The sequence below is a fragment of the Stylophora pistillata genome, chromosome 1 (genome assembly GCF_964205215.1).
Source record: "Stylophora pistillata chromosome 1, jaStyPist1.2, whole genome shotgun sequence".
Lineage (NCBI taxonomy): Eukaryota > Metazoa > Cnidaria > Anthozoa > Scleractinia > Pocilloporidae > Stylophora > Stylophora pistillata.
In genome coordinates this window covers 28,405,941-28,433,910 of record NC_142519.1, presented here as the reverse complement: position 1 = coordinate 28,433,910, position 27,970 = coordinate 28,405,941, and the positions used below count along the sequence as shown (strand labels likewise).

Below are 27,970 nucleotides of genomic sequence, written 5' to 3'. Positions count from 1 at the left end.
TGGAACTATAATTATTTAGGGAGCTGTCTCAAAACATCAGGAATACAGTTCCAAATTTTGCGCCCATGAAGGAAAAAGAATTCTTATAGTTATTTCGTATTACAGCCAGAATATAGTTATTTCTCACCGTCTGCTTAATCTGTTTCATCTCACCAGGATTATTTACAAAGGATTGCATCACCAAAGCACTTATTACCTACGATTCGTTAGCCAATAACATTTCTGCTCAGCGATCTTCGGTTACCAAGCCCTCCCAGGGAATAATAGGAAGAAATTTAATTCAGAGAAAGGAGTTAGGGCAAACGTTTGATTATTACATAGCGTAAATTTGGGCACTCACCGAATCCTGAATGGTTGACACTTGTGCTTGGACGTCTGAAAGAAGGCTGGTTCCTCGAGACCAGGTCGAAGTGCTGTTGTCGCTGCTTCTGAAGGCCGAGAAGCGGACATGGATTGCAAATATATCTCCAGTGAACTCGTCCGAACATGACGACAACCAACCCGATGCAGGGGACGGCCAAAATCGGAATTGTTCTTTTGTGGATACAGGATCGCTTTTGCTGAGGTAAGCTATCCTAGTCAATGGATTCAAAATGATTTATTTTCGACTTGCAGAGCCATAGTTGCTTCCGTTTTTACTGCTTGAATGTAAAGGATACTTAACATAACTTCAATTTAACCCTAGCTAGTTCACATTTTTCCTTGCGTATGGAATGTGGTGTGCTTTTTTCACCGTGGATGTGAAAACAAAATCTTTGAACGGCAGCTCTTGTCTGTAACCTTAATGTCAATAGATTTCTAGGATTGTGTAAAAACATGATTTTTGCTTGCCTTCTCGACAAGGGATGTCTGTGTTAGCCGGAAGTACTCTTGCTTAGCTTACAGTTTTCACAAACCAATCTACCTCGTTCTTGCTTCATCAAACGGTCTCAAATTGAGTGCAGCTAGGTAATAAATGTGTAAAGCTTGGGTATTTGCAATCAGCCAAAGGATTGGTAACGCTTAATGAATCTGTTCCTCGTAAAACGTCCAGCTAGTCATTGACATGGACTCTCTTCTTTGTTTTTTCATTTAAATTTCCTCTTTTTATGACGAAGGGCTAACGCTCGAAAAGTCAGCTTTATAAATCTTTACATTGGCCAATTTACATTATCAACTCAATTGATGACACGGATATTCCCTTGTCTTACTCTCCACTGATGCAACACCACAGTTTCTACAGAAACTTACTTCCTTTCTACATAACAGTTGCATTCAGAACTAACCACTTATTAATCAAGCATAGGGGCCCTACTGGGTATTATTGACTGTGGTTTAGGGAATAATACAGACAGCACTGCACTTAGTACAATTGAACCTCGATTTAACAAAGTGCCAAGGGACTGGGGAAATTGGTTCGTTATAGCAAAGGTTGGTCATATCAAGGTTCGAATTCTATGGCGTACATTTAACTGTAGCTTTAGCCGAGCTGAAACTTAAGTATTCACCCTTATACCGAGGTTCCACTGTATTGTACAAAAATGAGTGAAGACCATCAATTATTTCCTTGTACAACTGTAAAGTTTGAGCAGACTAACTTATTGTCATGAGCACTTTACCAGAGGGTAATGCAGGCCATGCTTTTTTTTTTTTTTTTTTTTTTTTTTTTTTTCACTTACAATGCTTTATAAGTCACTTGATTTCATATGGTATCTATTGTGATGTGTTTCTGATGTCTTGCAAGCAACTGAGATAGAACACACTTACTGGTGGCTTGAAGCAAATTATTTTATTGAACATGCAGTGAAATTTGTTGAATATAATTTGTGATGAAATCTGACCATAGTTACATCAGCTGGAGATTTTATGTCAAAATTCATGGAAAGGTTTTTCTCATTGGGAAGTGTTTTTGATGGTTTAGCTTGAATGCAGGATGGCTTTTAGTAGTTCTTCCATTTGTCATACCATAAAGCTTCCTTTAAGAAGAGAAGTTTTCTCTTTCCTTTACATTGTACAGGCAAGTTTGACTGTTTGATGTATATGTGAAATGCTTTTACTGGTAACTGGGTTTTTAAGCCTTCATTGAAAAAATACACTGCCTCGATTTGCTTCACAATTTCTACCTGACACTTAGTTGTTATTCCACCTTTAGGAAGTAAAATTATTCTAAGAGGGAACATAAAGACATAATCAAAATATTTAATGAACAGTTTCTATATTGAGTTTTCAGAGGTTTTTTATATATTTTAATAATGTTCTAGCTTTGCAATCAACTGTTTCTCCAAATTTCTCTTTTTTGTTAGTTTATAAAATTATCAATGACCTCCTGGCCTCCTGCAAACATGTGTGTGCGTGTACCTGTTCCACCGTCTACTTCTAAGAATTTAAGAATAAGAGTCCTACAGATTTTGCCTAGTGAATATTTGTCTTCATCATAGTAAATTTTGTAAAATATCAATCTATGTGGTAGTTTCTATGCTAAAATTGAGAATATTTACACCTTTCTCTTTTCTACTCTGTCTGCAATTTTTAAGAAAGTGTACATGAAAAAAGCCATATTTTGGCTAATGTTTGAGAGAACATTTCAAACGTTTTTGTAGTGCTCAGATCATACTATTTCTTTCTTATCTCACTGCAAGTGCAAGTCATTTACTCAGAGGCAAATTTCAAGATATGGCTGTCATCTATGGTTATGAAGCTTTCAGAAATGAATATTGTGGGTCAATTATTTTGATTACTTTGCACAAAATTGCCTCTTCTAAAAGCTGTCAATCCACCATTATGACAACTCCATTGCTCAAATATTATTTTTTACAGTGTAAAATGTTTTGCCAACTTTATTACTAGTGATAATCATGAATTAGAACTGTGTTGGATCAAGGTTAGGAATGGATATTTTTGTCTTAGCCTTACAAAATCCAGACAAATGTGTAATATTAAACCTATGAACATGGCATCTAGATCAGAGCAAGCCAACCTGTTGCACTTCACTTAGGCAGAAGGATTCGGAGCTCTCTCATGAAATGGGGGCCACAGGAGTCAGGGACCAAAAAATAACATGTTGAATAGTGTGCTTTCCCCTGCATTAAATGTAACAATTCAAAATTTAACATCTCTCATTAGAACTTTTTTTCTAATGACCTCTGAACATTCTTGATTAAACCCAGATGACCTTGTTTGAACACTACATGCTCAAGATTTTCAAGGATGTTCTGATAACTTTGGCAGGTTGCTGCAGTGTATTAATGTACAGTGTGTACATATCACTAAATCCTAATGACATGTGTGTTTAAGAGAAAGTCCTTGTTCGGTGTGTTATGGCTTTGAACTACTCACATACTTGCATTAGACCTGTTGTTGTTTTATTTCTAATATACAGGCATGGACAGTGCATCAAGAGAATTCATAAGGAATTTTATGATCTTGAGTAAGTACTTTTGTTGCATTTATTTGATATGATTGTGATGAAAGAATTTAGTTACATTTAGCTGTAGTCATACAGGTATTAAAAATGTGAAGTTAAAACTTGAAATCAGTTCTTCATCTTTTAGTCCAAGGCACTACTGTGTTAAAGTCACAGCTGAGATCACAAATCCAGATAGTTCTTCCTCTCAGATGCAAGTGGTAAGCTATTTGTTCATCAGTATATATTTTAAGACTGAAATTACACGCAATTGAGTTGAATGTAGCTCAACTCCTATTGGCTTTTGCAGGTTACCTCTGGTACATTTGTTCTAAATTCAAGCATTCCATTTTTATTCAGCCCTGTAAGTTGTGACTGTTTGGGTCACCATGCCATCTTCGGCCTTCAAATTTGTTGCAAAACTTGCCAATTTGGCAAACTGTGGTTTCTGGCTATAAAATTTTTATTGCTCAGTGTTTTATAGTCTAAATGTTATATACATGCACAAGATGTCCTTTTCCAAGGGTCTTTTTTATTTTGAAGGATTAATATGTAGCAAAATTGTTGTTTTGTGTTGGTGAGAAAAACATCATATAGAGTTATGTAACTTTGTTAAGACATGTACAGTAATATTTTGGCATTTAACTTTGAGTTTCTGCAAGTTTTATACAAAGAAACTAATTTGTGCTTAGCTCTTATTTATTTAATCACTTTCACCAGAGTGTGGTGAGGGTCGCACAACAGAGCGAGGCTCCAAATTAAGTGCGCCCTATATCCCACCCATCCCACCCCAGGGGAGGACATCCATCACACAGTAATCTCGTGTGTGGGAAATTAACGTCTCCTACCCCAACCCTGCAGGAGACGGGACCTCCATTTATTCGTCCCTATCCGAGAAGACTAGAATATCTAACCATTTCTTGATGTTATAGAAAGGTAGCAAATTCTTCTCAATTATTTTAAGACCCTGAGTGTTGGTCCGGCCGGGGCTCGAACCCTCGACCTCCCGCACAACAGTCCAGCGCTCTATCCATTGAGCTAACCGGGAGGCGGTTTTAGATCATCAAGTGGCTACTTTGGAAGTGGTTACACTGAGAACCATTGTTATTTTTTTTTGTTATTATTTTTTTTCATGAAATAACAATAATTAGTATGATTGATTTCAAAAAAATATATTTTGCAGGTGTCTGGTGATGATGTTAACAGGTCTGGGCAAGGAATAAGTTCAAGTAATGTTCCATTTTATAGATATGCATTTTAACCAAGCTTGAGGTCAAGATGGCTTGATATTGGCCAAGTTCTTTGTTTGCATTCTGGACCAAGACGAAGTCCATAAAAACGAAAAAAAGAACAAGGCTAATATCCAGTCATCATGATTGAACAGTCTTGGTGAAAAAGGATTTATTATAAGGCAAAAAAATGGTTTCCCTATAATAAGAATCAAGAACGACTTTTTCATTTTGAAAGCTGTGAAAGAAAGCTAACTGTGTTTGTAGCACAATAATCCCAAGAGGGTCTTCAATTTTTTGTTTGTTACCCCATCGTCCAAAAGCTATAAACTCTGTAAGTTCATTCCATGCACTTTTTTTTTCTTGCATGGGATCAAAATGGCAATCCCAAGCAGGCAAGATTCAGGCCATCAGAAAACCAGATTTACTTCATCTTGCCAATGCATTTACAATAATTTAATATGCATTATTAACCAAGCATGAAGTCAAGATGGCTGGATATTGGCTGAGTTCTTTTTTCACATTTTTATGGACAGAGACAAAGTCAAGGTCCTTAAAAATGTAAAAATAAGAATGAGTTTAATATCCAGTCATCTTGAGCGAACAAGGTTGGTTAAATGAGGATTTATTATTTTGGAAAAAAAAATTTAGGTTTATCAACAGGGACTTGTTTAATTCAAGAGCTGGGAAAGAAAGCCCACTGTGTTTGTATGACAACAAACTCACAAGAGTTGTTTCTGTTTGTTCGGTTTGACTATCTTCTGCCACTTTTTGCTTCTGCATCACCAAAATTGACCAAGAATTACAAATTTAGTTCTAATTATATTTTTTCAAGCACGAGGTCAATGCAGGTAATCCCGAGGAGGGGGGAGGTGGGGGGGCGGCGGGCAAGATGGGCTCATCTTGCCAGCTTGGGTAGCCAATCAGAACACAGGATTTGCTTCATCTTGCCCATGGGCACTAGCTGTGAGCAATGTAATGAATGTTATTACTAACAGTATATACCTCTTTGTAAGTACGTGCAATATGATTGGGCTGCATGAAATTACAATCATTAGTCTTCAACAATTTCTGTTTACTTTTATAGGTGCATCTAGTGTTTCTCAAGATTCAGTTGTTGTACCACTGACTACAAGGGTAAATTTCATGTTGTACTTTCATTTCTTCTTGAAAGTAATTAATGTACATGGACCCCTTGTGTAGAAACCAGTGCCCTCTCCATTGAATCACCTAAGTACTATGTAATTTTTTTTCAGCATGTGTACGTAAAATACATTTTGAGCTAGAGATTTGCTGGCCCTAGTAGTAGGCCTGTAAGATCTTAATGCAGGTCAGAGATAATGCACCCAGGCAGAGTCACTGTTGTGTTCTTTTGTGAGACACTTGTATTATTTAATTCTCACAGTACCCAACCCTTTCATGTGATTTTTTTTTTTTAAACAGAGATGTTCCCTTCCATTCTTTTCAGTAAGAAATTCCTCAACACAATCTCTTACTTAAATTGTATAAACTGATGTTATTGGTATTTTCTCTTTTTTTAAACAGACTCCTCAATTTGAACTGTACAAAAATGCTGTACTGTGTGCTCAGTATCCAGTCCTTGGTGCATCCCAAGCAGCTGCTTCCCCATATTCACCTGCATCATCACCATTTGAACCTCCATTGCAATCTAAATGGTAAGAATCTTTCTAAGAACTTGTTCCTTTAAGGTAGAACCTATCATGTTTGTTCAGTAGAGATAATTGCTTACAGTAAGAGTGAAGCTAAACAAATACATGTCCTTTACCTAAAGTTATGATTGTGAAGGGGAACTTTTTAAATGGCCCTTCTCTTGACTTGTTCATAGTAATTGGTGCCTTAAGTACAATATACATATGTACACTGTACATTTTTGCACATGAAAATCTAAATTAGAAATGGAGGGCAGTGAACTGTAACACCAATGGAAAGCAATTGTAATAAAAGTGCTTTGGAGCTGGGATATTAGAATTGAAAGGGAAATGTTGCATGCTCTACTAGTGATCATCCACTCTTGATATAATATGATTTGTACTGTAAATGTATGAGTAAATAATAAGTACAAATAGTCAACATGCTCATGTTCATCTGCTGCTTGTTATGTTTTCTTGGGGAAAGTGCTTTGCACTCAACTCATGCACATACAGACATCAACTGCTAGTTTTTAATTCATGTTTTCATACTGCCAATTGTGATCTTCAGGTTAGCCACGGGTGGTGCTGAGTCACAGAGTTGCAGGCGTCATGAATCATCAGAATCTGACAATGGACATGTTTCACCTGAAGTTTCTATTTCAACCTTGTCAGAGGAGTTGCAGGAGTTGGTTCGGAATGTCTTTGAACTTAAAAGGCGTCAACACAAATTTTATTGTGAGACTGAGATACCAACGCAAGTTCCTCGGTCCAAGGAGGCACCAAGGGTATGATCATTGAAGACATTTATTTTCAAAACTTTTATTGAAAAATGGGTTCATGGGTACTGACAAACTGTAAGAGAAGTGGGGTTACATGTGTACAGCATCCCATTCAGGGAGGGGGGGACTGGCAATAATCCACACAACTTTATGCAACAAATACAGCAATGAGCTCAGGGACTAGATGAGCTATGCAGCTTGGTTGCTGAATTAATTTTACCTTACATTTACCTTATCTGGAGATTTGTCAAACAACAACACCATCCTTTGGCTGCTAACTGTAGTTCCTCTTTCCTTATTTCCATGTTGATGCAACGATGATGTATCATATGATGTGTATCGGATGTTATAGGTTAATCACTTGTGGGTATAAAAAGTTATGAAGGGTCTCTTTCTTCTTAGATTTATCTGTACATGTACATCTTATTTCCATTTTTTTTTTACAGCATTTCATGGTCAGCAGTATGGTTGCTGTGAAAAATACAGCTATCTTATAGTACAGATTTTTTTCTTACATAATGTTTTAGAAAATGCTGTTTATGAGGTTTAGATTTCATAACTTTCAACATGTATATACATTGTAGATACTCTTTCCGTTAAAATTTTGCAGTATTGCTCATGATTAGGAAGTAATTGTTATTGTTTTTGTATATTTAGTTTCTTGTAGAGGAGTTACTGAGTCAGCAAGTTGTATTAGAGCACAACCGCCACCCCTTTTACAGAGTTCAGACTTTCATGGACAACAATATTTATGATGAATGGTTAATAGATGTTAAAAGAAGGATAGATAGCTTGATCAAGGGCTTCTGGCAGTACTCACGTCCTCTTGTGCCTGAGTTACCCTTGGAAAGTCCAAAATATCATGAACAGTACGTGGAGCTGATGAACAGACTTTTCAGGTTTAAACAAAATTTTTTTCTTATGATAATGATGATGATGGACATCTCTATTGGCAGAAACAAAACCCGCAAAGTAAACTCAATATCCCATCTCAACAAACTTTAGGAAAAATTGAAAGAAAGCTTGGAGAAGTTAAATTAAAAATTATGAAATTACTGCGTGAAGAAAAAATACAATCCATGTCAGGATCTGTTCCAGCTTTGAATCTGTGTGGTTAGGAAGATGGAGTAAGATTTCTAGATCAATTACAGAGAAAAGAATTGTAAATATGATCACTTTTGATGCTCAATGGCAAATTTTACCTGAGCTATATTCTGGAGGTGCACTAAAGTACTGGGCAAACTTGTTGATTGCTTTCAATGTATAAGTTACTTTTTTCTTGTGTAGAACACAGATCTTTTGTGAATTTGACACAAATGACTAATAAGTAAATGGCTCCCAACAATTTGTGTCAGTGATAGAATACCTGAATTTCTTTTTTGGTCTATAGGTATGAAAGTAAACCAAAGGAGCTACACCCAGTTTATCATGGAGCAGTTCCAATTAGACCTCTATCCTCCCTATCTTGCCAACTGTTGAAAGAATTTTCCCTAAGATATGGAGTAGGAGTGCTTTTCTGCAAGCTTTCATATCTGGAATACTTTGTAAAGTAAGTCTTTCGTAAGGGAAGGTACATGTGTTGTAGGTAAAAGGGTTCTGTTCTTCATAATTACCTATTTTTAAATAATGTCTTTAGAGAGTTTGAAAAGCATTCTGAAACTCAATAGTCCTTTTTACAGTTGTGGGCTTGGTGGCCAAGCCTTTGAACAGGAGTGAGGCTTGGGGTGACCTTGTTTTGAGAGAGATGTTGCTGCTTTTCAAATGCAAATTACTTTGTTACCATGCTAACTAGATACAGGTCTCTATCACAACAGGGTCACCCTTAGCCTCACTCCTGTTCAAAGGCTTGGCCATCAAGCCCACAACTGTAAAAGGGACTATTCTACTTTTTTTTGTTTTTCATTTCTTCGGTTCTAAGATAAAATGATTTTACAGTACAGTGTACATTTTCAAGAGTTTTGGCAACTTTTTCTGTGAGTGGCTGCCAATGGTGCAGTAGTGGGCTGGGGCAGGAAGAGTGGCAGTTTGGTAAACCTTAAAATAACCCCTAAGAATGACTGACATTCTAATTTCTCCTTACAATATCACCCCTAAATCAAACATTAAGGTCAGGAGAATAAAGCAAATGATCACCAATTAAAGAAACTCTTGATTGCCAAACAAATTCTCCTTCTCTGCACCTTAAGAAACATTGAAAATTGTATGGAGAAGATGCATTTTGATGTTAGTAGACACCTGGTAACCAGTTTTTATTAAAACCTTTACATATGGTAACATTTTATGTTACTTTGCAGACAGGTGACATTTTCAAAATATTAAGGCAAACCAGCTTGTTTTTATTTAATATTGTAATACCTTGTTTGTTTGTTGTTTATATCACTAGGTACTTTGAAAGCAACATCTGGTATATTGAACACATCACTGAGTCTTTACGGGATGTGATGAATCTTATTTTAAGTGGTTGTCAGGAAATTTTTGTTGAGGAAGAAGTAAGTTTTGACCATTGTTTTGTCCAGCTTGCCTGATGTACATGCAGCTGCCTTTGTTCAAACGTTCTAGTATGCATGAAACCTTTTCACTCCCAGAAGTGACAAAGAGATAATTTCTCCTTAGCATAATTATCAGTACACTATAAAGCAGATAAAAGATGAGAATGTAAAGAAAAATATTGTCAAAGGGATTTCGTTCGACTCGACACTAAATTTTCAGAACTAGAATTATGAGAAATGCTTGACAGGCAGTGAGGAGATTTATATTCGATATCTTGGGAGTCACAGAGATCTTGGGAGGCACATACATGACAGATGAGTCACTTGGGGGTCAGTTGTTGGAATGTTGTTACAGACATGTCCATGGATTAAATGTTCGGTGTCATTGCGTGTTCAGAAGCCCTACTCTGGGGCCTTAAGTTGCCTTAACTGTGGGCGATTTAAGGCGACTTAAGCAAATTGGTAGAAAAAGCATTGCGACTTTAGGCGATTTAAGGCGAGTTAAAGCGATTTTATTCTACTGAAGTGATAAAATCAAAGTTAGCAATAGTCTCTCCATAAAATTTAAAAATATCTACAGAATCCCTTGCAATAAACACAATATGATTAGAGTGGGGTGAATGGGGTCAATTGGGAAGGGTGGAACCCTTATAGCATTGCGTAACCAATAGTGACTGAAGGCGACTGAAGGCGACTGAAGGCGACTGAAGGCGACTGAAGGCGACTTAAGGCGACTGAAGGCAACTTAAGGTCCCTTTCAGAAGTCTAACATGCCACCTCTTCAGGCTACGATTCATTGATGTACCTGCTTGTAAATATTGAAAATACTGGAATTTTTGTTCTTTCGACTGCAACCCTTTTGTAACAAAAATTTGGAATTAATAATTATTTATGGTTTCAACTGCTACAACTGTGCCCCTATTTGTAGTTTTTAAGGTGATAAGTTTACGTTCGTAGCATTCTTTCATCAACATTTGCAATGCTTTGGAACAGTCCTTGCTTATCAGTCAATTCCGTCGCGCAAGTAGTAAAAAAAAAAAATAACAGCAGAGAAAAAGAAAATGATGGTAGCAGGCCACCCAGAACTCTGGGGGAGAGGCACACGAAAAATGCTCCCAGAGTCCCTCGTAGCGCGCACAGATTCACAGATTTTTTTTCGTAACTTGCGCGACGGACTTCGCCGAAAATGAGGGAATGCTGGTAGGCTATGAAGGCACGGGTGGCACATTTAAATTACTGAAGAAAATAATCGTAAAATAAACGAAGCGCTTCTTAACCTTAAAAGGGTGTGAATCGTCTTTACTGTTTCGTTCGTTGAATATGTTACCATCTTATTTTTCAGTTTAAAATGCTGCTGGATATTTTGTTAAATCTGCTAAATCAGACTAAGTACTCCTTGAGTAAAATTAGGAGGATTTTTCCTGCTGAGAACAACCCTAACGAAGGTGTTAAAGCATTGGTCACTCTGTTTGAACTGACTCTGGAATCTGCAAGACAACTAGAATCAGAATTTCCATCAGTTTTCACAAGACTTCCACAGGCTCAACAATTCGCCGACCATTTGTCGGAGGCTCCAGCCTGCGTTCTTGTGGCTTCCTTTGTCGAGGTACAAAATTACTTTCATAGAGTAACGGTTTCATTCTTTTTGATCGCCCCAGTTTTTTGTTAATGATAATTTGGTTTATTAAATCGGCAGAACGCTTGAACATTATTTGGGACGATCGGAGCGCCCCAGACATCGTATGGAGGCCTCTAGCATCAGTTAGTCATTTTTTAAAACTTAGCGTGTTTTGTAGTAGGTTTTCAAAATCTTTGCGAAACATAATGTGAAAAAAATCCACCTCCATTTGCTCTGTCAAGAGAAGAGGCTGCAGTTATTTAAATGTGTATCTCGAAGAGGGAGGAGAATTGATTCAGAATTACGGACGCTCTGGCGAAGGGCTAACGCTCGAAACGTCAGCTATCAACTCAACTGATAAAACCAGAATTAACTAATTCAGAACTAGATTGGTTTTGCTTTACTTCGCTTTTTCTTTGCCCCAGAAAACTCACTCCCCTTTCAACCAATCAGATGCGAAACTGCAACCAACCGCGGCTTAGTCATCAGTGACGTTTTCCCACTCTTTAAAAGCAGTTTGCTTGGATTTAATAAGAGTTCTTATTGGCTCATTGAAAATGCTTTTATTAGCTTTGGTTACACGGAACTCGATCAAAAAGTAATCTAAATATTTTTATGATCATTTTCCTATGGGTAGACGTTTCGCGATATCATTAGATGTATTATATAAGCGTACAACGAAAAAAGTTGTAAAAGGTGCCAACCTCAATACTTTGTGGATCAATGTCAGTCTCTGAGTAGCTGTGAACTTACCCCTCCCCCTAACCAAACATCAATCCTAACTTGTTATCAGTTCACTGTTGTTGCGGTAGGGGAGGGGTAGCAGCGCAGTTTCTCAGATACCGACATTGATCCGACTTTATCCCTCACGTTAAAAGATGACAGCTGCCATTCTATGGTGACGTTTGAAGGAAATATTTGTCGCTGATGTTTCCTTTCATTTTTTTTATTTTCCTAAGAATGAGATTGAGGGTCGATATGAACGTCTCAAAGAAAACGCCACTGCAGCTTTGGGTCAGAACTACTCGATGTCAAAGCTTCTGCTTAAGTCTATCCTGGAACTTCACCATGAAGTCAGTTATTACAACGCACAATACAAGCAGGCGTTCTCTGGGTTAGTCATTTTCATTTCATACCACTTTACAGCCTTTTTGTGGCCATGTTTTTTTCGTTTCGTTTTTTTTCTATTCTCAAACCCGTTGCCAGGGTCTTCTCTCTTCCTTCCTCGAAGACCCCCTTCCCCCCCCCCCCCCCCACAGCGCTCTTTGTTCTTCACAGGCACGTGACCAGCCCCAGCCATGGTACTTTTTCGAGGAAGGAAGAGAAAGGAACCTGGGAACGAGGTTGCTCAGTTTTGTGTCTCTCTCTCACGTCCTTACCAGGTCGTAAGTGACTTGTGTAATTTGTGTTACAGGTATTTTGACATCATGAAACTCTCTGCGTGTAAATTCTATTCCTTGCTGATGTCAGATGTGAAACAACTGTGCGAAAATCCACCTCGAAACCAACGTCCTAATGAGGTGGATTGTTTCATGTTGTGTTTGGCATTTCGCTTATCAAAACTCGATAAAGAATGGGCCGAGTACATTCCTCACCAGTAAGTTCACATATGTATGTTACCTGCGAACGGTGATGATATCATGGCTATGTAACGAGATTTCTGTGTCAATTCCCAAGGTGAATAAGAATGAAATTAGTACACTTTTTCATAATACGCATTTGCAAGGAGGAGCAAGTTCTAAGTTCTTTCTGGTGTGGCCTTTAGAGCTGTCTGGGATCATTTCGCTTTGTTCAGGGGAAAGACATCGGCAAGAACTGATAAAGCTCTTTTATCAGTGGATAACAAGAACTTTCTGATTAAAGAGGCGGAACCAAATGGTGGAGGTGGGGGAGAGGGTAACTTTGATGGGCGAGCGACCCATTTAGGAGAGTCCGTTAGGTAGTTTATTTAGCTGTTACTCGAAGTTAGCTGATTAAAAAAATAAACATCTCCGTATTACATTCTAGTAATCAAAAATGGCGCCAGCCTTTTCTGGGGTTTGCACTACAATGGCTGGATGCTACTGGCCATTTACTCCAAAGGCGTGTTCTTCAGCTTATTAGCAGTGATTTATGGGAGCCAGTGGCTGTCATTATCGATAGATCACAAGAACAGAGGCACAAGAGGAAGACACCTCCTGCTCCTCGGTCTGGCTCTGTTCGGTCCTTGACACCTTCTAGTCATTCTGCTTTCATAGCCGTGGAACCTGGTGGATCTCCTGCTAAGGTACAGCATTTCTAACTCACAAGTTTGTGCATTTCATCTGTAAGTAAAGGTTAAAGAAAAATTTATACAAAAGCAAACCTTGTTTTGTAGTGACTCACTTCACAAGCTTTACTTTTACTAGTTTATCAGGTTCGACGGCTAGGAATAGATTAACTGATTACAAGTACTTTTAAGTTGAGAGGAAATTGAATGTTTTATCGTATTATAGTTTCTTATTTGGTTTGAAATGTGTCTTAGTATAATCATAAGTTGGCTAGATACTATTTTGTTAAGTGCACGTGTATAAATAAAGATTCTACTACTACTACTACTACTACTACTACTACTACTACTTCTACTTCTACTACTACTACTTCTACTTCTACTTCTACTTCTACTTCTACTTCTACTTCTACTACTACTACTACTACTTATGAGAGACCTTATGCTCGCTAACCTAGGACTAACGTCTCCAAGGGGATTGTTGACTGGACCTTATAAGAAAGCTAACTTGCTTGAACATCTGATCGACAAAAGTATACTGCTAGCTCAACTGATAGCTTTATGAACCATTTTTCGTTTTTTGATTGTAGTCCTCTGCCGCGAAAGAAAAAGTCAAGAGTGGTAAAGGGAAAGAGCCACTTCCGTCAAGAGAGAAGAGTCAAAAACGCACCCAGCGTGTTGGATACGACAGTAGTTCTGAGGAAGATGGCGGAAAGACATTGAAAATACGAGCCCAAGTGAATTTTGCGCGAGCAAACGGTGCTTCCAGTGTGAAGAAGAGACTATTAGAGCCTCAAACCTGCAGTCAAGTAGAGGCAACTGGTAGAGAAATATCGCCCGCATTAAGTAATCCAGTAGCACAACCGCTGTCAGGTCTGGATGAAACTGGGAGGCCAGGAAAAGACCGTGTGCATCAAGGTACCACGCAAGGTGAAGGTAAACCTGCACAGTCCTCTGAGGGCGGAGATAGTTCTCTTCTAATCACTGCTCAAGAACGCCAAGAGAGCACCATTGAAGTTCACAGTCCAAACAAAGGAACAAAACCAATGGGTGAAAAATCTGGTTGCTCCTCAGCTGATCAGTCAGACGTGACGAACAGTCACATAAATTGTGAAACTGTTCAACCAGTACCAAGCGTGAGAAATAACGACGGAAAAAGTTCTACATCACCATCCTATACGTCTGCCTCATCTGGGAGACAGGATGTTTCAAACGGAAATGTGGACGGGGTTTTTCATGAACCAGCTTCACCTTCAGATGGTTCATTCCTTTCCAAAGTTTCCCACTCGAGGAATCGAAATACTCCTTTTGAGAATGACTCTAGTGATGAATCAGACAGTGGGGACTCCATTCACACGTCTGATTCGTTTGACTTCATCGAGGATAGAGGGAAGGCAAAGGTTAACAAAAAGCGTAAAACAAAAACTGTTCAGCCGGTTGTAGACCCGGTTAAAAGTGGAACAGGACGAATGGACTATAATTCGAGCAAAGACTGCCAAACCTGCCCTGCAAGACACAACTGTTTTGATTCAGACGACAAGAGAAGTTCAGAAGTACGCAGACCTAGTGCAGATAAAAGTAAGAAAAGTGCATGTATTCCAGTGCCACGAAACAAACGCATTGATAAACTACGTACATCAGGTGCTTCTAATCTCTCAGAATGTGGCAGTTTTCAAAGTGCCTCTGGGTCCGTCTTCTCAAGGAGTACTGAGGGCAGTTACCACTCTGCTCGTTCTAGTCCCACCCCCTCGCAGCAAGATCAGTCAGCGACCCAAAATGACAGCGATCATCACTTAGATACGAGTCATTCTCGAGACAACACGGCCAAGATGTTTCCAATTTCGAGCTCGTTTGTGGATGTAGTTGGCGCTGTAAACCGTTTGGCTGCATTTGCATGTCACCTTTGCGAGATCCTTTGCACAGACGAAGGTCCTCAGAGGAGTGATCATGCTGCTGCTACAGCAGCTGCGTGTTCTACTGCAGGAGATGACGATTTGGAACCCGTATCACTGGCGATTAAGAGAGCACTCCACCACAGACTAGTTCAGGTACAGTGTACATGTACCACACGATAACTCTATGGATACTCGTGAACCACTTCGAAAATGTTAGGTTTTTCCGATTTAGGAAGGGCAGAATTCAGCAAATGTGCGAATTTGACGAGAATCTGTTGCAAATTTGGGAAATATGAGCCACCAAACTTGGAAATTGTCAAAAAGAATTACATGCCAGTGGGCAGTATCTGGCTTTCTGGTTATAGGGAAAATACGCAACATTGTCTATCTTTCGTGCATCCTGGAAGTGCGTTGTTCTCCCTGTATTACTCCGAATCGTAGTATTTAATTGCGTATTCAGTGTATATATGGAGGAGGCAGTTGAAAAAGCCACATTCGGTATCTATTATAACCTCATATAACTGGATCTAGAGTGAATGATATGGCGATTTTCATAAAATCTCAGAGTTAAAAGTGATTTCCATAAAATAACCAACCAACCCTAACCTTAACCCGAAGCCGTTAAATTTATTTCTTAAGCTGTCGTATTAATCGACCAAAGAAATTAGGATACACACCTTGCGTTTTTGTTTAACTTGGTTCGACATACTTTTACATGATTTAAGCAAGGTTCCCGTCCCTCAGGTTAATTGGAACAATTATCGTCCTTTTTTTCACTCTTGTGTTAAATATTCCTGTACTGTTGCCTCTTTAACCTCGACAAAGTGATGTTTTAAAGATGATTGTTTTCTATTAATTTAATTGTGTCTTAAAATCACTCTATTGTTATTAAAACCAAATTGACAACAGAGTTTTCTCAGCCTGAACATGTGTCCGAGCTATATAGGCCCTGTTTGATCTGCAACGAGTTGATGCCGATCAAACATGGCTCATGCGTATGTTATCTATTCCACACATATCTACTGTTTTAACAGCTACTTTATTTCATTCTTTAACAGGTGATGTTGTCGTTTGTGAAGTTGTACTCGGACAACGTCCTGGGTATGGACACTTGTGGGTTAACAGATGAACTTCTAACTGAGTTATTAGGAGAACGCGTTCAGAGGCATCTCAGAACACAGAGGGATGAAAGGAAGATACAGGGATGCCGTTACAATCCCTTGGCTGGCCAAAGCTGTAACACAACGGATTTGAGGGGTAAGTCTTTGGTGTGAAGTGATAATTTGAGAATTTTTAATCAAGTGTCGAAGGTGTAGGGTACGACTCAACTGGATACAATGTTGAGTGATAAGTGATGAAGGGACGAGTAGAAGGAAGGTTTTCACTGGTGATAATTATTCTAACAATTTCTACCCCTAACCCATCTCCGCTCTAATTCATGAATTCTCACCGGCTGAAAATTTTCCTTAGCAAGATTGGCTTTGCAACCCTCGTGGGGCATATTGCAATTTAAAAAGGCCCAAATTATTGATTGGTGATTAATTGGTTGCGTTTATTGATTTATGTTTTTCGTGTCTTTTACTTGGTGTAGGTACGCGCATACCACCATGCGAGGGAATGTCCGGAATGGAGCTGAATCCTGGTGGATTTGAACCACTCACGAAACAGGTCAGTTTGTGAGAATTTATTACAGAGGACCCTTCCTTTATGGAGCACGCCTGGCACTGGAGAAATTGTCCCTTGATTGAAGCTTTCTGATGCATTTATTGTAGGAAAATTTTGTTTTTACTTGTGGAAGCAAGTTTTCGTTCCTCAAATATTCAGTAATGCTTCCTGGATAGGGGTGTCCCAAAAGCTGCCGAGCGTTCACCCAAGTGGTTTATCAATTGCTTAATTTGACCCTTTTTTCGTTGCTACTTCCTTCAAACATTCTTTCTTCTCTCCGAAGCCATTAAGTTGTAATCCAAGTTTTGGGTAACTTCGGTGGTTTACTGAGGCTAATGGCCGCTCTCCTTTTCTCCTCCTTGTTCCATTTTGTAGAGATTTTAATCTGCAATACTGAAGCGAGTACAGAAGCAAAATAAGTTACCTTTTACGAAGGAGTTCGTGCCAGATGATCGGACCTAGCTCTTTATCCCCTACGACAAGTTCCGATCTCGTTTATAAGGCGACCCTTCTCTTACCTTTTTAACCCGTGGGAGGCCACTTGGAGGAACGAGGTTGCTCAAGGCTTCCTGAACCAAATCTTACGTCCAAACTCATTTTTAATGTACTAAACATAGAACGTGTTTCCTAAATTTTGTTGAACAACAACAAAAATAGTAGGAACACGCACAGGGTAGCACCATTCACTGCATGTCATTATCTATCACCAGATGGGCACCAGACTGACCAATGTGGCAATCTTGAGAAGCACTCTGCCATGGCTGTTAGAACACGTGACTTCCGCCATTGCCAATCCTGATTTTATGGAGTATGACTTAGGTCTCTCCTATTGTGAGACTGGGCCCAGCCTGGATGGAATTTCCATGGGCAGCACAGGTAATGTGAAGAGATATTAGACAAGGGCGTCTAGACTGGTCCTTTTTTTAACGCTTTAATTCCCAGGGGTGGTTAACCTGTTACTTCTCTTTGTGATCGCAATATGTTATCTTACAAAAAAGGGTCATTTGGCAGACATGCTTATCATCCATAGTGTCTCACCTAGACATAAGACGAGACCCTCCTGTCCGACTTTTATTTGAAATTCGTGGCAACTGGTAGAGAGAACTACTATTTCGAACTTGGAAGTTTTTTGTTGTTGTTTGTTTTTGTTTTTGTTTTTGTTTTCCTTGCTCTCTTTTAACTCGCGCGACGAACAAAACTGAGGAAGAAGGACTGCTCTTTCTACGCTTTGAAGCAAACATCTTGTCAAAAATACCCATAAATGTAAACTCCATGATTGTCTTAATTTCTTTGCGCAATCAATGGATTATGAGCTGGATAATAGTTCAACTTTAGGTAACCTTTGACTTCAATCTGAACATTTCATGTTTCCATATCACGGCTTTGAGTTCGCAGTCATTTCTCAATAAAAAATCTTCGTGTCAATTTAAATATCGCTGATTTTAAACTGACACGCTGTCCAGCTGCATTATCTCTGGACATTTACCCAAGATGAACACCTGTAGCTGTTTTTTTACGGTGTTTTCTTAAGATGAAGTTGATTGATTACACCTGACACCCCTTGCACTATAACCATACCTCAAAGATTGTACAGCCGCCCAGTTAGCCCAATGGATAGTGCACTGGATTGTTGTGCAGGAGGTCGAGGGTTCGAGCCCCGGCCGGACCAACACTCAAAGTCTTAAAATAATTTAGAAGAATTTGCTACCTTTCTATAACATCAAGAAATGGTTAGATATTCTAGTCTTCTCGGATAGGGACGAATAAATGAAGGTCCCGTCTCCTGCAGGGTTTGGGGTAGGAGACGTTAATTTCCCACGCACGAGATTACTGTGTGATGGATGTCCTTCCTTGGGGTGGGATGGGTGGATTTACTGGGCTGTTGCGGTGTTCCTGCCGGTTGGCGAAGCTAAATAAACTAAAATAAACTAATCGTTTTTGTAATTTTGTAATCGTTACGGTGGCCAATTTACCATTTCAACTTTGTTGATATATCCATTTAAAATAAACTAAACTAAACTAGTAAGGTCGACGATTCAGGCACGTGAATTGAGCCACTGTCAATACAGATCGATAGTGACATGAATTGTCCTTTCCTGGATTTTTTTATAGCAGTCATTACGCCAGAAAGTTAAATCTGTTGGCATGTTGCTGTAGACACAATTTACGTTTCACAGAAATGACTCCTTGTCAAATGTATTTTCTGTACAGCTGAAGGAAGAGCTCACGCTCCCCGACCAACGACAGATGAACTCTTTGACCCAGGGGTACTCGCCAACTGTACTGAGCACCTTTGCAGACTGGAGATTTCTCAAGTGAAGTTGATTTCTTACAGGGTAAGTTTATCCGGGTAATTTAGGACGATATTTAAAGCCGTTGTGCAAGCCACTAAGTTGTAGAGTATCTGATGGTCTTACAGAGCACACGGTCGACACATCTAGACTCGAACCATGTTGAACACGAAGGCGCGCTATATAAGGAAGTCTTCCCTGGGAAGACCTAGGCTCATGTGTCACTCACCGTTGACGTGTTCGGGTCAAATTTAAATGCTGGTAGACGAACAAAAGGAGCTAATGAGATATCTATTGTTTACTTCCACCAGCATGGTGGCATGAGGTAACGTGCGAACCACCTACTTCAATCTCAAATTTACCGCCACAAATAAAGACAGTTTCCATTGGAGAAAGGAAATACAAATCTCAAAAATTCTTGTATTGTGATGAAGACATAAAACAATTTTGAGGAATGCGCCCGCTGTTCACTGCTTTGGAGTAGCTGTAGCTCAAGCTGACTTGACTCTAAGAATTCTACATCACACGACGGTTGATTGACAAATCGTCCAGTGGGACCTAAGGCTTCTTTTATAGCGCGCCTTCGTGTTAAGTTAGTCCAGCTCCCGTTTCTTAAGTCCAGGCCTGCTCTTCAACGTTGTATGTAAATCAGTGTGGTAGGAATGTTACAAAGATATAATTTTTATTGTTATTAATATTTATAACTTTCCTAACGTGCTTAGTCGTCGTTGTTAGAGGTGGCTGGCCCTGTAGTAAGGGGGGGGGGGGGGGTAGTAGAAGATGAAAACAGTGAAGCCTCACTATTTTCAATTTTTTCGGTTTTGCGATCACACTTTGTGACTGAATAAACAGATAGGACACTACCATTTGCCAGCTGGTTCGTTCTGATTGGAATGTCCTGGAACGTTGTCCACGCTCACGCCCAAATCACTCGACAAAAACTTATAATAAACTATGGCACTAATTACACTTAATATTCTGAAATCAACACTTCCTAAGAACGATCTCTTAGTTGATGTTTCCGATAATTTCTTTTCTGCAGATAAACAAACTCTTCAAACAGCTTCTGCGAACTGTACTTGATCTTAATCTCCCAAAATACAGCATGAAAAAACGTCTGATGCCAGCTAGGGAATATCTGTCCCGTGAATTGCAGAGATTTCACGGTGTGCTCTACTCAGAAGACTTCAACAAATTTCTCTTAGACCTTTGGAGTCACGTGGCTCGGGTTAGTGTTTAATAGTTATTAAAGGGGTTATTAACCCTTTAACTCCCATGAGTGACCAAACCAGATATTCTCCTAACAGTATCTATACCACATCAAGTAGACAAGTGATGAGAATAAAGAAAAATATTACGTAGGGGATTAGAAGTTGATCCAATACCAAATTCTCCGAATGTACATCACAAGAATTGTATGACAGACAACAAGGAGAAGTAGTAATTAGGTCTTGGCGTTAAAGGGTTAAAAGCAAATTTAGAGGCTTAGAGTACTGCTCGCATTGCGAAGGGATAGAACTGTTGCCTGATTCTTCATAAGGACATTAGCAAGGTGGCTGGGGCGGATCCAGGGGTGGTTCGGTCGAACCCCCTAAATTTTCCCACAGAATTTTCAAAATCTTGGACCCCTCAGAAGGGGAAGAATTCTCCGAATCCCCCTCCGAACCCCCCTTGACTAAATCCTGGATCCGCCCCAGAGGTGGTGTTCGTTTTATGGCAAGTTTGGGACAAAGGTAAACCCCCTCTGAAATATCGAATCTCTGACCTTCGAATTTTTCGAACCGATGCTCTACCATTGAGTTACAAAGACTGTGGTAAACTAAGTCATATGCAGGCTCATATGTGATAAGTTTCCTGCATACTGCTAGGATCAGCAATTTCAGAAGCATCTTGTGAGTTAATTGGGTAACGAAGATGGTAAAGTTTAAATTTAAACTCGGTTGTCGATTTAGAGAAAGTTGTTATTCAGTCATATTCACAAAGAAATCGTCAACTGTTGAGCTCTACGTTTGTAAAAGAGGCATAAATGAACACTGATTGTACCCACCATTGCTAGGATCCTTAAATCAATTCTGTCGTAAAGAAGAAAAAGGGCTATCATTCACAACGAAAATATTTTGCTTTCGTCCAAGAAAAGATGTTTTTGCTTAAGCCCACAAACGGCTGACAACAGATGGCAACGGCTTTAGATTTTTCCACTTCTCTTTTCCCATGTTCGGCTCATCTACTATCTAAGGAATAAACCAAACATCAGCCAGTCAAGCGATAGCAAATAGAATTGGGGGATTTGGGAATGGTAGCATTTTATCGATTTGTTTTGATCGACTGATCTACGCTTTAGATTATATACCCTTTTGTTTTGCACTAGAATTTCGAGGAAGAATGCCGTCGTTTGGTGAGAAGGAAGTCTTCTGCATCAAAACAAAGCCATCTTCTGCAGCAGGCTGTGTCGGTAAGGATTTTACCCTCTCGTTGATAGTGAACTTTCGCTTTTTATACTTCTTTCCCTAGAGTATATTCCATTTTTCAATTGAGTGTCGGGAATTATTCTGGTTTTCAGTGACTTTTTCCTCACTGTGCTTCGTGATTGGTCTAGAGAACTAGGGTCATTTTCTTAACCAATCAGATGTAGAACGAATGCCCCCGACATCTCAGTCACTCGCGTTTTTGTGCGCGTGATGTGTGGATATAACAACGTCGAGGTCTTCATTTTCACCAGTGATTTTTGCCATTGCAATTTTTTTTAGTATCTGATGCAGTTTTTCTATAATAGAGGGAATGGACTTCCGTTCGATGATTTTGTCAAACCAATGGTAAGACAGCTGTTTACAGCTTAACTAATTTACTTCAAGAAGTACAGCAGCATTTTTTTTTAAGCCATCAAGTTTTTATATGTCCTTTCACAATAATCGTATGTCATTGTAGTCGATACTACACATGAGATAACATCACAACAGCTTCCTATGATTTTTCATGGCGTTGACTTCCTCGCTTCTCATAACTGTAACTCACCTCAAATAAAGGGTATGTTTAAGAGTAGTTTGTGTCTTGCAACGCAGTAGAAATATGTTCGATGTGTGCGCTTTATATCTAGGAGTGAGGGTGGCTTAAACGATACAGATTGACTTCACCATTATGTCTATTATTTTTAAGGATCCTGTCCTACAGCACTTGCGGTTGTACACCACTTCAACAGATAGACTTATTTCCAACTGCCACTCCTTTAACAGACAGGTAAGATCCCCAAAGAAGAAATAAATGTTAGAGTAATTTTTAATTGCGGGGGGTGGGGGGGGGGGGGAAGAGTCAGTAGTAATGAAGGACTACGTTTTGCCACCATTCAAGTGCAAAAACCAACGCGACTTGTACAGTCTCGTTTTCCGTCCCCTCAGACAATCTACCCGCCCACTTTTCCTTTGAACATTTTCACTCGTTCCTTATGATATTTTCTTTTACTCGTTTTACCCCTTGCGATTTCCCTGAGTTTAGTTTTACGACACACAATCGCTAGTCGCTCCATCAGGGAACCAAGTTTCATAGATTTGGACAGGAATAATTTTACACCTGATCGAAACGTATTTCTCTAATTTACACATGAAAACATGAGATATAAGAAAAGGAACAACATTTTGAAGTTCCTTTCATCTTATTGTGAATTACTGGCAAGTGAACACTGTTGAGCCATTTAAAGCACTGGAAGTCCCAAATATACAGCTTGACCTCCTTCAAGAATCGTACATGAAGTGGACCATGATCATTGTCGGCTGGTCAGCTTGTGACATCAGTATGGCTGGAAATGGCGACTGATTGAGTTACCAATTTGTCTAAGCTTTCCAACTGACCTGGAAGACTAAAACATCTGGTTTGGTGACCAGACTGGTGACTAGATTTTTGTAAGGTTTTGTTTGAAGCCAAATTCAAAACAACCTCTCTTGTCATACTCTGTATACGAGTCGTTTAATAGAAGGAGTGGTGAAAGAATTTAATTTATCATAATGTGCTTTCTGTTCTCTAGGTTCTAACCGAGCGACAACAAAATCGGAATGAAGAACTGACGTCATCAGTGAGCTCTAGCTCACGTCTGGCTGATGCGAATGCTCCGGCGGATAGCGTCATTCAAGCCATGCGCAAAGATCTGCACACTTCTCGCAAGTGCTTTTCGGGAGCAGCATTGGTGGAATGGGTGGTTAACTTTGTTCGTAACCATGGTTACGACGATATGGGTCTTTGCATTGGAAGCACGGAGACCGAAACAGGACTTGAGTTAGGTGGGCTTGAAGTGAGAGAAATTTTAATTTGGTATCGAAATTAAAGTGATTCCTCAAAAAAAAAAAAGAGTTATGGAACAATATTTTTTAAACTTTCCTTAAATGTTCCGTACAAGTCTCTGTTTCAAAAAATATAATGAAAAAGATCGGTCACCGTGCTTGTTTAAGAGATATGATGGGCCAATCTTACCCCCATTTATACCTGTACTGGCACTAATCGCGCGTGTCATTTCATCGGTTCACGGTACATTTTGCGGGAGCTGGAACCAAGGGTTTTCAAAGTAACACTGAAAAATAAACTTAATAGGTAGAAAGTCGCGAGCGTATGGAACAATTTGATATGAAATTTGTGAAAACATTACGGCGTTGACTCGAAATGTTACTCGAGTCGTTGCTTTTAAGGTCATAATATGCATTAACGAGTAACGGTTTTCGCGTACACTTTTAATTATATCTTTTTTCCCTTCGATGAATTTTTTTCAATTTCTCCAATTTAAAGGGGATAGTTTGTACACCAAAATTAGGCAGTAAAAATATAGGTCCGTACTCGTTCAAGGGCTTAAGACCATCGTACCTTTTTACCTGGTCCATTTATTTAATAACAATACGGTGTTCTTGGAGTGCGCGCGCGTTTATTCGCCTGATTACGTGATTTTTGTGCGCAGAACAGGATATGCAATGCGTTACTTTCCTCACTACACTCTTTACATGAGATTGGTGTAGAAATTGCGCGCTACCTTCTTAAGTAATCAGACAAGAATTGAAAACAGATTGCGACTGGAAGGAGTTGGAAAGAATTTTAATTATACTCAAATATTCAAACATTAAATCGCCTGGCACCTTATTTCGATCTTTGGCCGATCATTGTTAATTTGGTTTGGCGAGGTAGCATTGAACCACCCAATCACATCTCCTGGGAACTTCTTTGCCCCCCTCCCACTTTCCCCTTAAATCATTTTGTTTTCCTTATCTGGTTTCATTTTGTACAGGCCGGTACCTTCTGAGGCACAGGGTTATGATCTGTGTTTGTCCACCACCCTATCTCAATCGACAGCCATCAGCTGAGAGAAGAGAACAGCCAGTATCCGAGGAGCACGCGCCGTTCGAGCGAGGAAAAGTGTTTGTGAACGAAGATTGCCTTCCCGATATTAGGGTTAATAACATTTCAACCCGCAGTAACAGAAGTGAGTTTTTTCAGTCTTGACATTGAACATGCGAACTCGCCCTACTGCAATCTTTCTCTTTCTTCATATTGATGTTTTGAAAAGAATTTTCCATGTTGCGCTGAAAGTGAAAGACATAATTGAAGTAATCAACCGTTTCTAAAGCTTGATACTTGTTTACCTAAACTCTACACTTGCTCTCGTTTCCTGAATTTAACGGAAGTGGGTTACTTATTAAACAAAAAGTTTGCTTTATCTGCGCAAGATCGAAAACCTTAAGGAAGCAAACTATGAGGTTAAGTGGAGTGAATTGTTGTGAAATCCCCAACAAAACAGTCAGTTAATATAACTAGGGGGTGCTAAAATAATTTGAAAAAAGCCGGTAAAATTTAGTTAAAAGATTTCGTAGACATAAAGGTTTCTTTCATAAAGGGATATGAGATAAGAATCGTCATGAATTGTTCGGTAGTTGCATGCTTCGAAGTGTCCCGTCTATTGACCCACGTGTTTACTTTCTATTTCAGTATATATCTATTAATGGTACAGAAATGTAATGTGAATCATACTTTGTTATTCTTCTCGGAATTCACCCGATAAACATTCCAAATGCAAATCTTACTTTCCGATGAAAAAGATGCATGACGTAAACCTCTAACAAACCCATGCAATCAGTACGGTTATCAATGATCTGAACATCGGTATAAATTAGCCCTTGGAACAGGGTCACCTAACTCGTTCTAGGGCGGGTATTCAACGCAGGCTGTAAGGTAGTCCGCTTTCATGAATTATTATCTTTTTCCTCACCCTCCCTTCCCCTCCCCCTTCCCTTTCTTCGAGCCCCATCTACTCGCTGTGACTACCTTCGATCACTTTTCATTTCAAGATGTTTCGTTTGGGTTTTGTAGGCTCCCCAGCATCGTCGTCGTCGTCTCGATCTGCAAGAACATTCTCCGGGGAAGGAGCTGATGACGAATACGAAGATGACGATGAAGATTCTGTGGGCAATACAAGGGATATCATGGATTACTCAAACAGTGCGCAGTCCGAAAGCGACTCTCCGACATTTCATAACCACCACAAAGCGCTGTACAAATTTATTTCCGAGGAGGACAGCTCTAGAACGGAGGTGAAGTTTACTCTGGGATTTACAGATCGCTTGAAACTGCCCGATACATTAAAACACATCATCCGCGCTTTGTACACCCGGAAAGATAAAGCAACGCGTACGTTTTTGAAAGAGCTTCCCCCAGAACTCTTGGATGAAGCTTTGGGAATGGATCTGGTGGTCCAGTGTTACCCCATATCCGCGTTTTGTCAATCTTGGTAAACAGTGCAAGTGACGTGGAGGCCCTTGTAAGAATATGCAGACAGTAAGAGAACTTTTTAATCACTGGAGTTAAGCGCATGTGAAGATTTTCAAAATTGTCCTTCGATGCTTGTCAAAAGAATCTTTTTTCTGATTTAATTTCTCTCTTCTTACTCCTTTGGTTCCCAAAAAAGGATTTGTTCTTAGTTCAATTTTGATGACTATAGGTAGGTTTTACTAATTTTTTCAAGTAAAAGATTATCTCATTCAAGTTCCAGTTTATTTGATGTGTATCATGATAATTTTTAGTGTGGAACGGAAAGATTGCTGACAGGTATCAGTGAACAAACACTTGAGTTTTTAAATCTCGAAAAGCTCGCCTAGTAGGTAAACCTGTTCAACAGGGTTTTATTCCTGTACATAGTCATCGTCACTCTTTGTAAATAATTCAAATCGTAAAAACAATAATCCTTTGATTGTAGGAAATAAATGGCACGAACAGATCAGACTTTGATAAGGCATGCAAGGGTACATTGGTCTTATTAGGGTGTTACTAACAAGAAATTTTTGTCGGCGAAGAGGTAAAGTCTTTTGCAAAAGGAGTCCGGGGTTTGATATCGCGATTGATATCATATGCCAGACTTTATACTCCCGGGTTGCACAGGAACTCGCATCAGCCACCACGTTTGGAAGTCCGCTCTTTTGATGGTCAAAGTATTTACTTCTGAGCAACTTCTTTTTAACGCCCAAGTCGCAAATGGAGGTCAGGTGCTCAAGGGGTCCCGGGGCTGCAACTGCAGTCGCACCCAAGGCACTAGAACACCTGACTGGCCTGCCCAACCCGCAACCCAGCCACGAGCCCCCCGCGCCAAGCCCCGACAAGCACCCTTCACACTAAAGCCGGGAGGCTCAGTGGAAAAGAAAATAAGGAGACAAATAAGCAAATAAAACCCCTTAACAAAAGCAATATGGGAAGGGAAGGAGGGAACACCGAGAAGCTATCCTCAAGGACGACGACGGCACGCTATAGTACAGCCAAAACAATGCAAGCAAATAGGAGAACAATGCATGCACTAATAAAGGTAACCGCTGGACACGGCTCGCCCCAGGTCACCAACCGCCACAATGTTGTTGCAACGCTACGAACGCACACAGACGCGGGGCGAACGCTAAAAGAATGCTATTACGCCAGCCAAACGCAACAGACCAGACTTGCTCCTAGTCGTTAACTATGTTAGATTCCATTTAACAATATTTAAATGTTAAAAAAATCTCTGACCACATTAATATTTGTCAGTTAACGGATGCCGTTTTCTTGTGAAATCATTGCTCAAGTAGAGTTAAGTCAACAAATTCGTACGCCTGTGATTAAGGTATGTATATCCAATTGGGAGAGTGCTTCCCTAAAAGTGGTTTACGATGCTTTTTGGGCGGTACATAACCCCTGTTAACGGAAATGTAAGCACTACCAGTCTGCAGCATACATGTGTGAGAGATCACCGAATTCGACAGATGCTAATTTTTCCCATGGTGACGTGCAGTCTATCGTGCACACGAACCCCTTGGAGGAGGAAACGGAGGGAAAAGCCATTTGGGAGGAGGGAGAGTGGGGGGCTATTTAGGGGAAATTTTTCCTTACAGTATATCTGCTGAATCAGACATTAATCAGGTCATGGGGGTAAAGGAATTTATCGCCAAAAGGAGAAACTATTGATGTACAAATCCAGCGAAAGTGCATTGAGAACGGTATGATCGAAATGCATACAGCACAAAAGGTTACATAAGGTCTAACACGGTTAAGGTATTAAAGCCTTGGCGACACACACTAAGTCTAACTCGTGGGAGAGCTACATTTAACCACGAAAATAATCAATTTAGGAATCAAATTTCCCGCTCACAGAGCGTCAAACGGGAGACGCCCTCCACAACCTGCTACATGTAAGGGGCCGACCATTTAACTTTTGATGGAGGGGGGGGGTGGGTGA

The 27,970-nt window shown here is 39.7% G+C and overlaps 1 protein-coding gene across 3 annotated transcripts; it reads left to right on the top strand.

Annotated features, from left to right (window-relative positions):
- The first annotated feature begins 202 nt into the window (after positions 1 to 202).
- Positions 203 to 26,488, top strand: LOC111322703 (uncharacterized). 3 transcript variants are annotated; one of them, XM_022925855.2, is made up of 26 exons: positions 213 to 565; positions 3,359 to 3,406; positions 3,531 to 3,603; positions 4,566 to 4,611; positions 5,699 to 5,748; positions 6,157 to 6,287; positions 6,832 to 7,048; positions 7,700 to 7,941; positions 8,433 to 8,591; positions 9,426 to 9,531; positions 10,874 to 11,137; positions 12,109 to 12,263; positions 12,564 to 12,746; positions 13,157 to 13,415; positions 13,988 to 15,445; positions 16,351 to 16,549; positions 16,884 to 16,960; positions 17,668 to 17,833; positions 19,169 to 19,293; positions 20,291 to 20,476; positions 21,617 to 21,700; positions 21,996 to 22,061; positions 22,402 to 22,482; positions 23,264 to 23,516; positions 24,506 to 24,700; positions 25,585 to 26,488. In XM_022925855.2, the coding sequence occupies exons 1-26, from the start codon at positions 351 to 353 to the stop codon at positions 26,004 to 26,006; spliced, it is 5,460 nt and encodes a 1,819-aa protein (XP_022781590.1). In that variant the 5' UTR covers positions 213 to 350; the 3' UTR covers positions 26,007 to 26,488. The 3 variants fall into 3 exon arrangements, with proteins under 3 accessions (XP_022781591.1, XP_022781590.1, XP_088585691.1); XM_022925856.2 differs by lacking the exon at positions 25,585 to 26,488 and having other exon boundaries at positions 203 to 565; positions 23,264 to 23,527; positions 24,506 to 24,663; XM_088729565.1 differs by lacking the exon at positions 12,564 to 12,746 and having other exon boundaries at positions 216 to 565.
- The last annotated feature ends 1,482 nt before the right edge of the window (positions 26,489 to 27,970 follow it).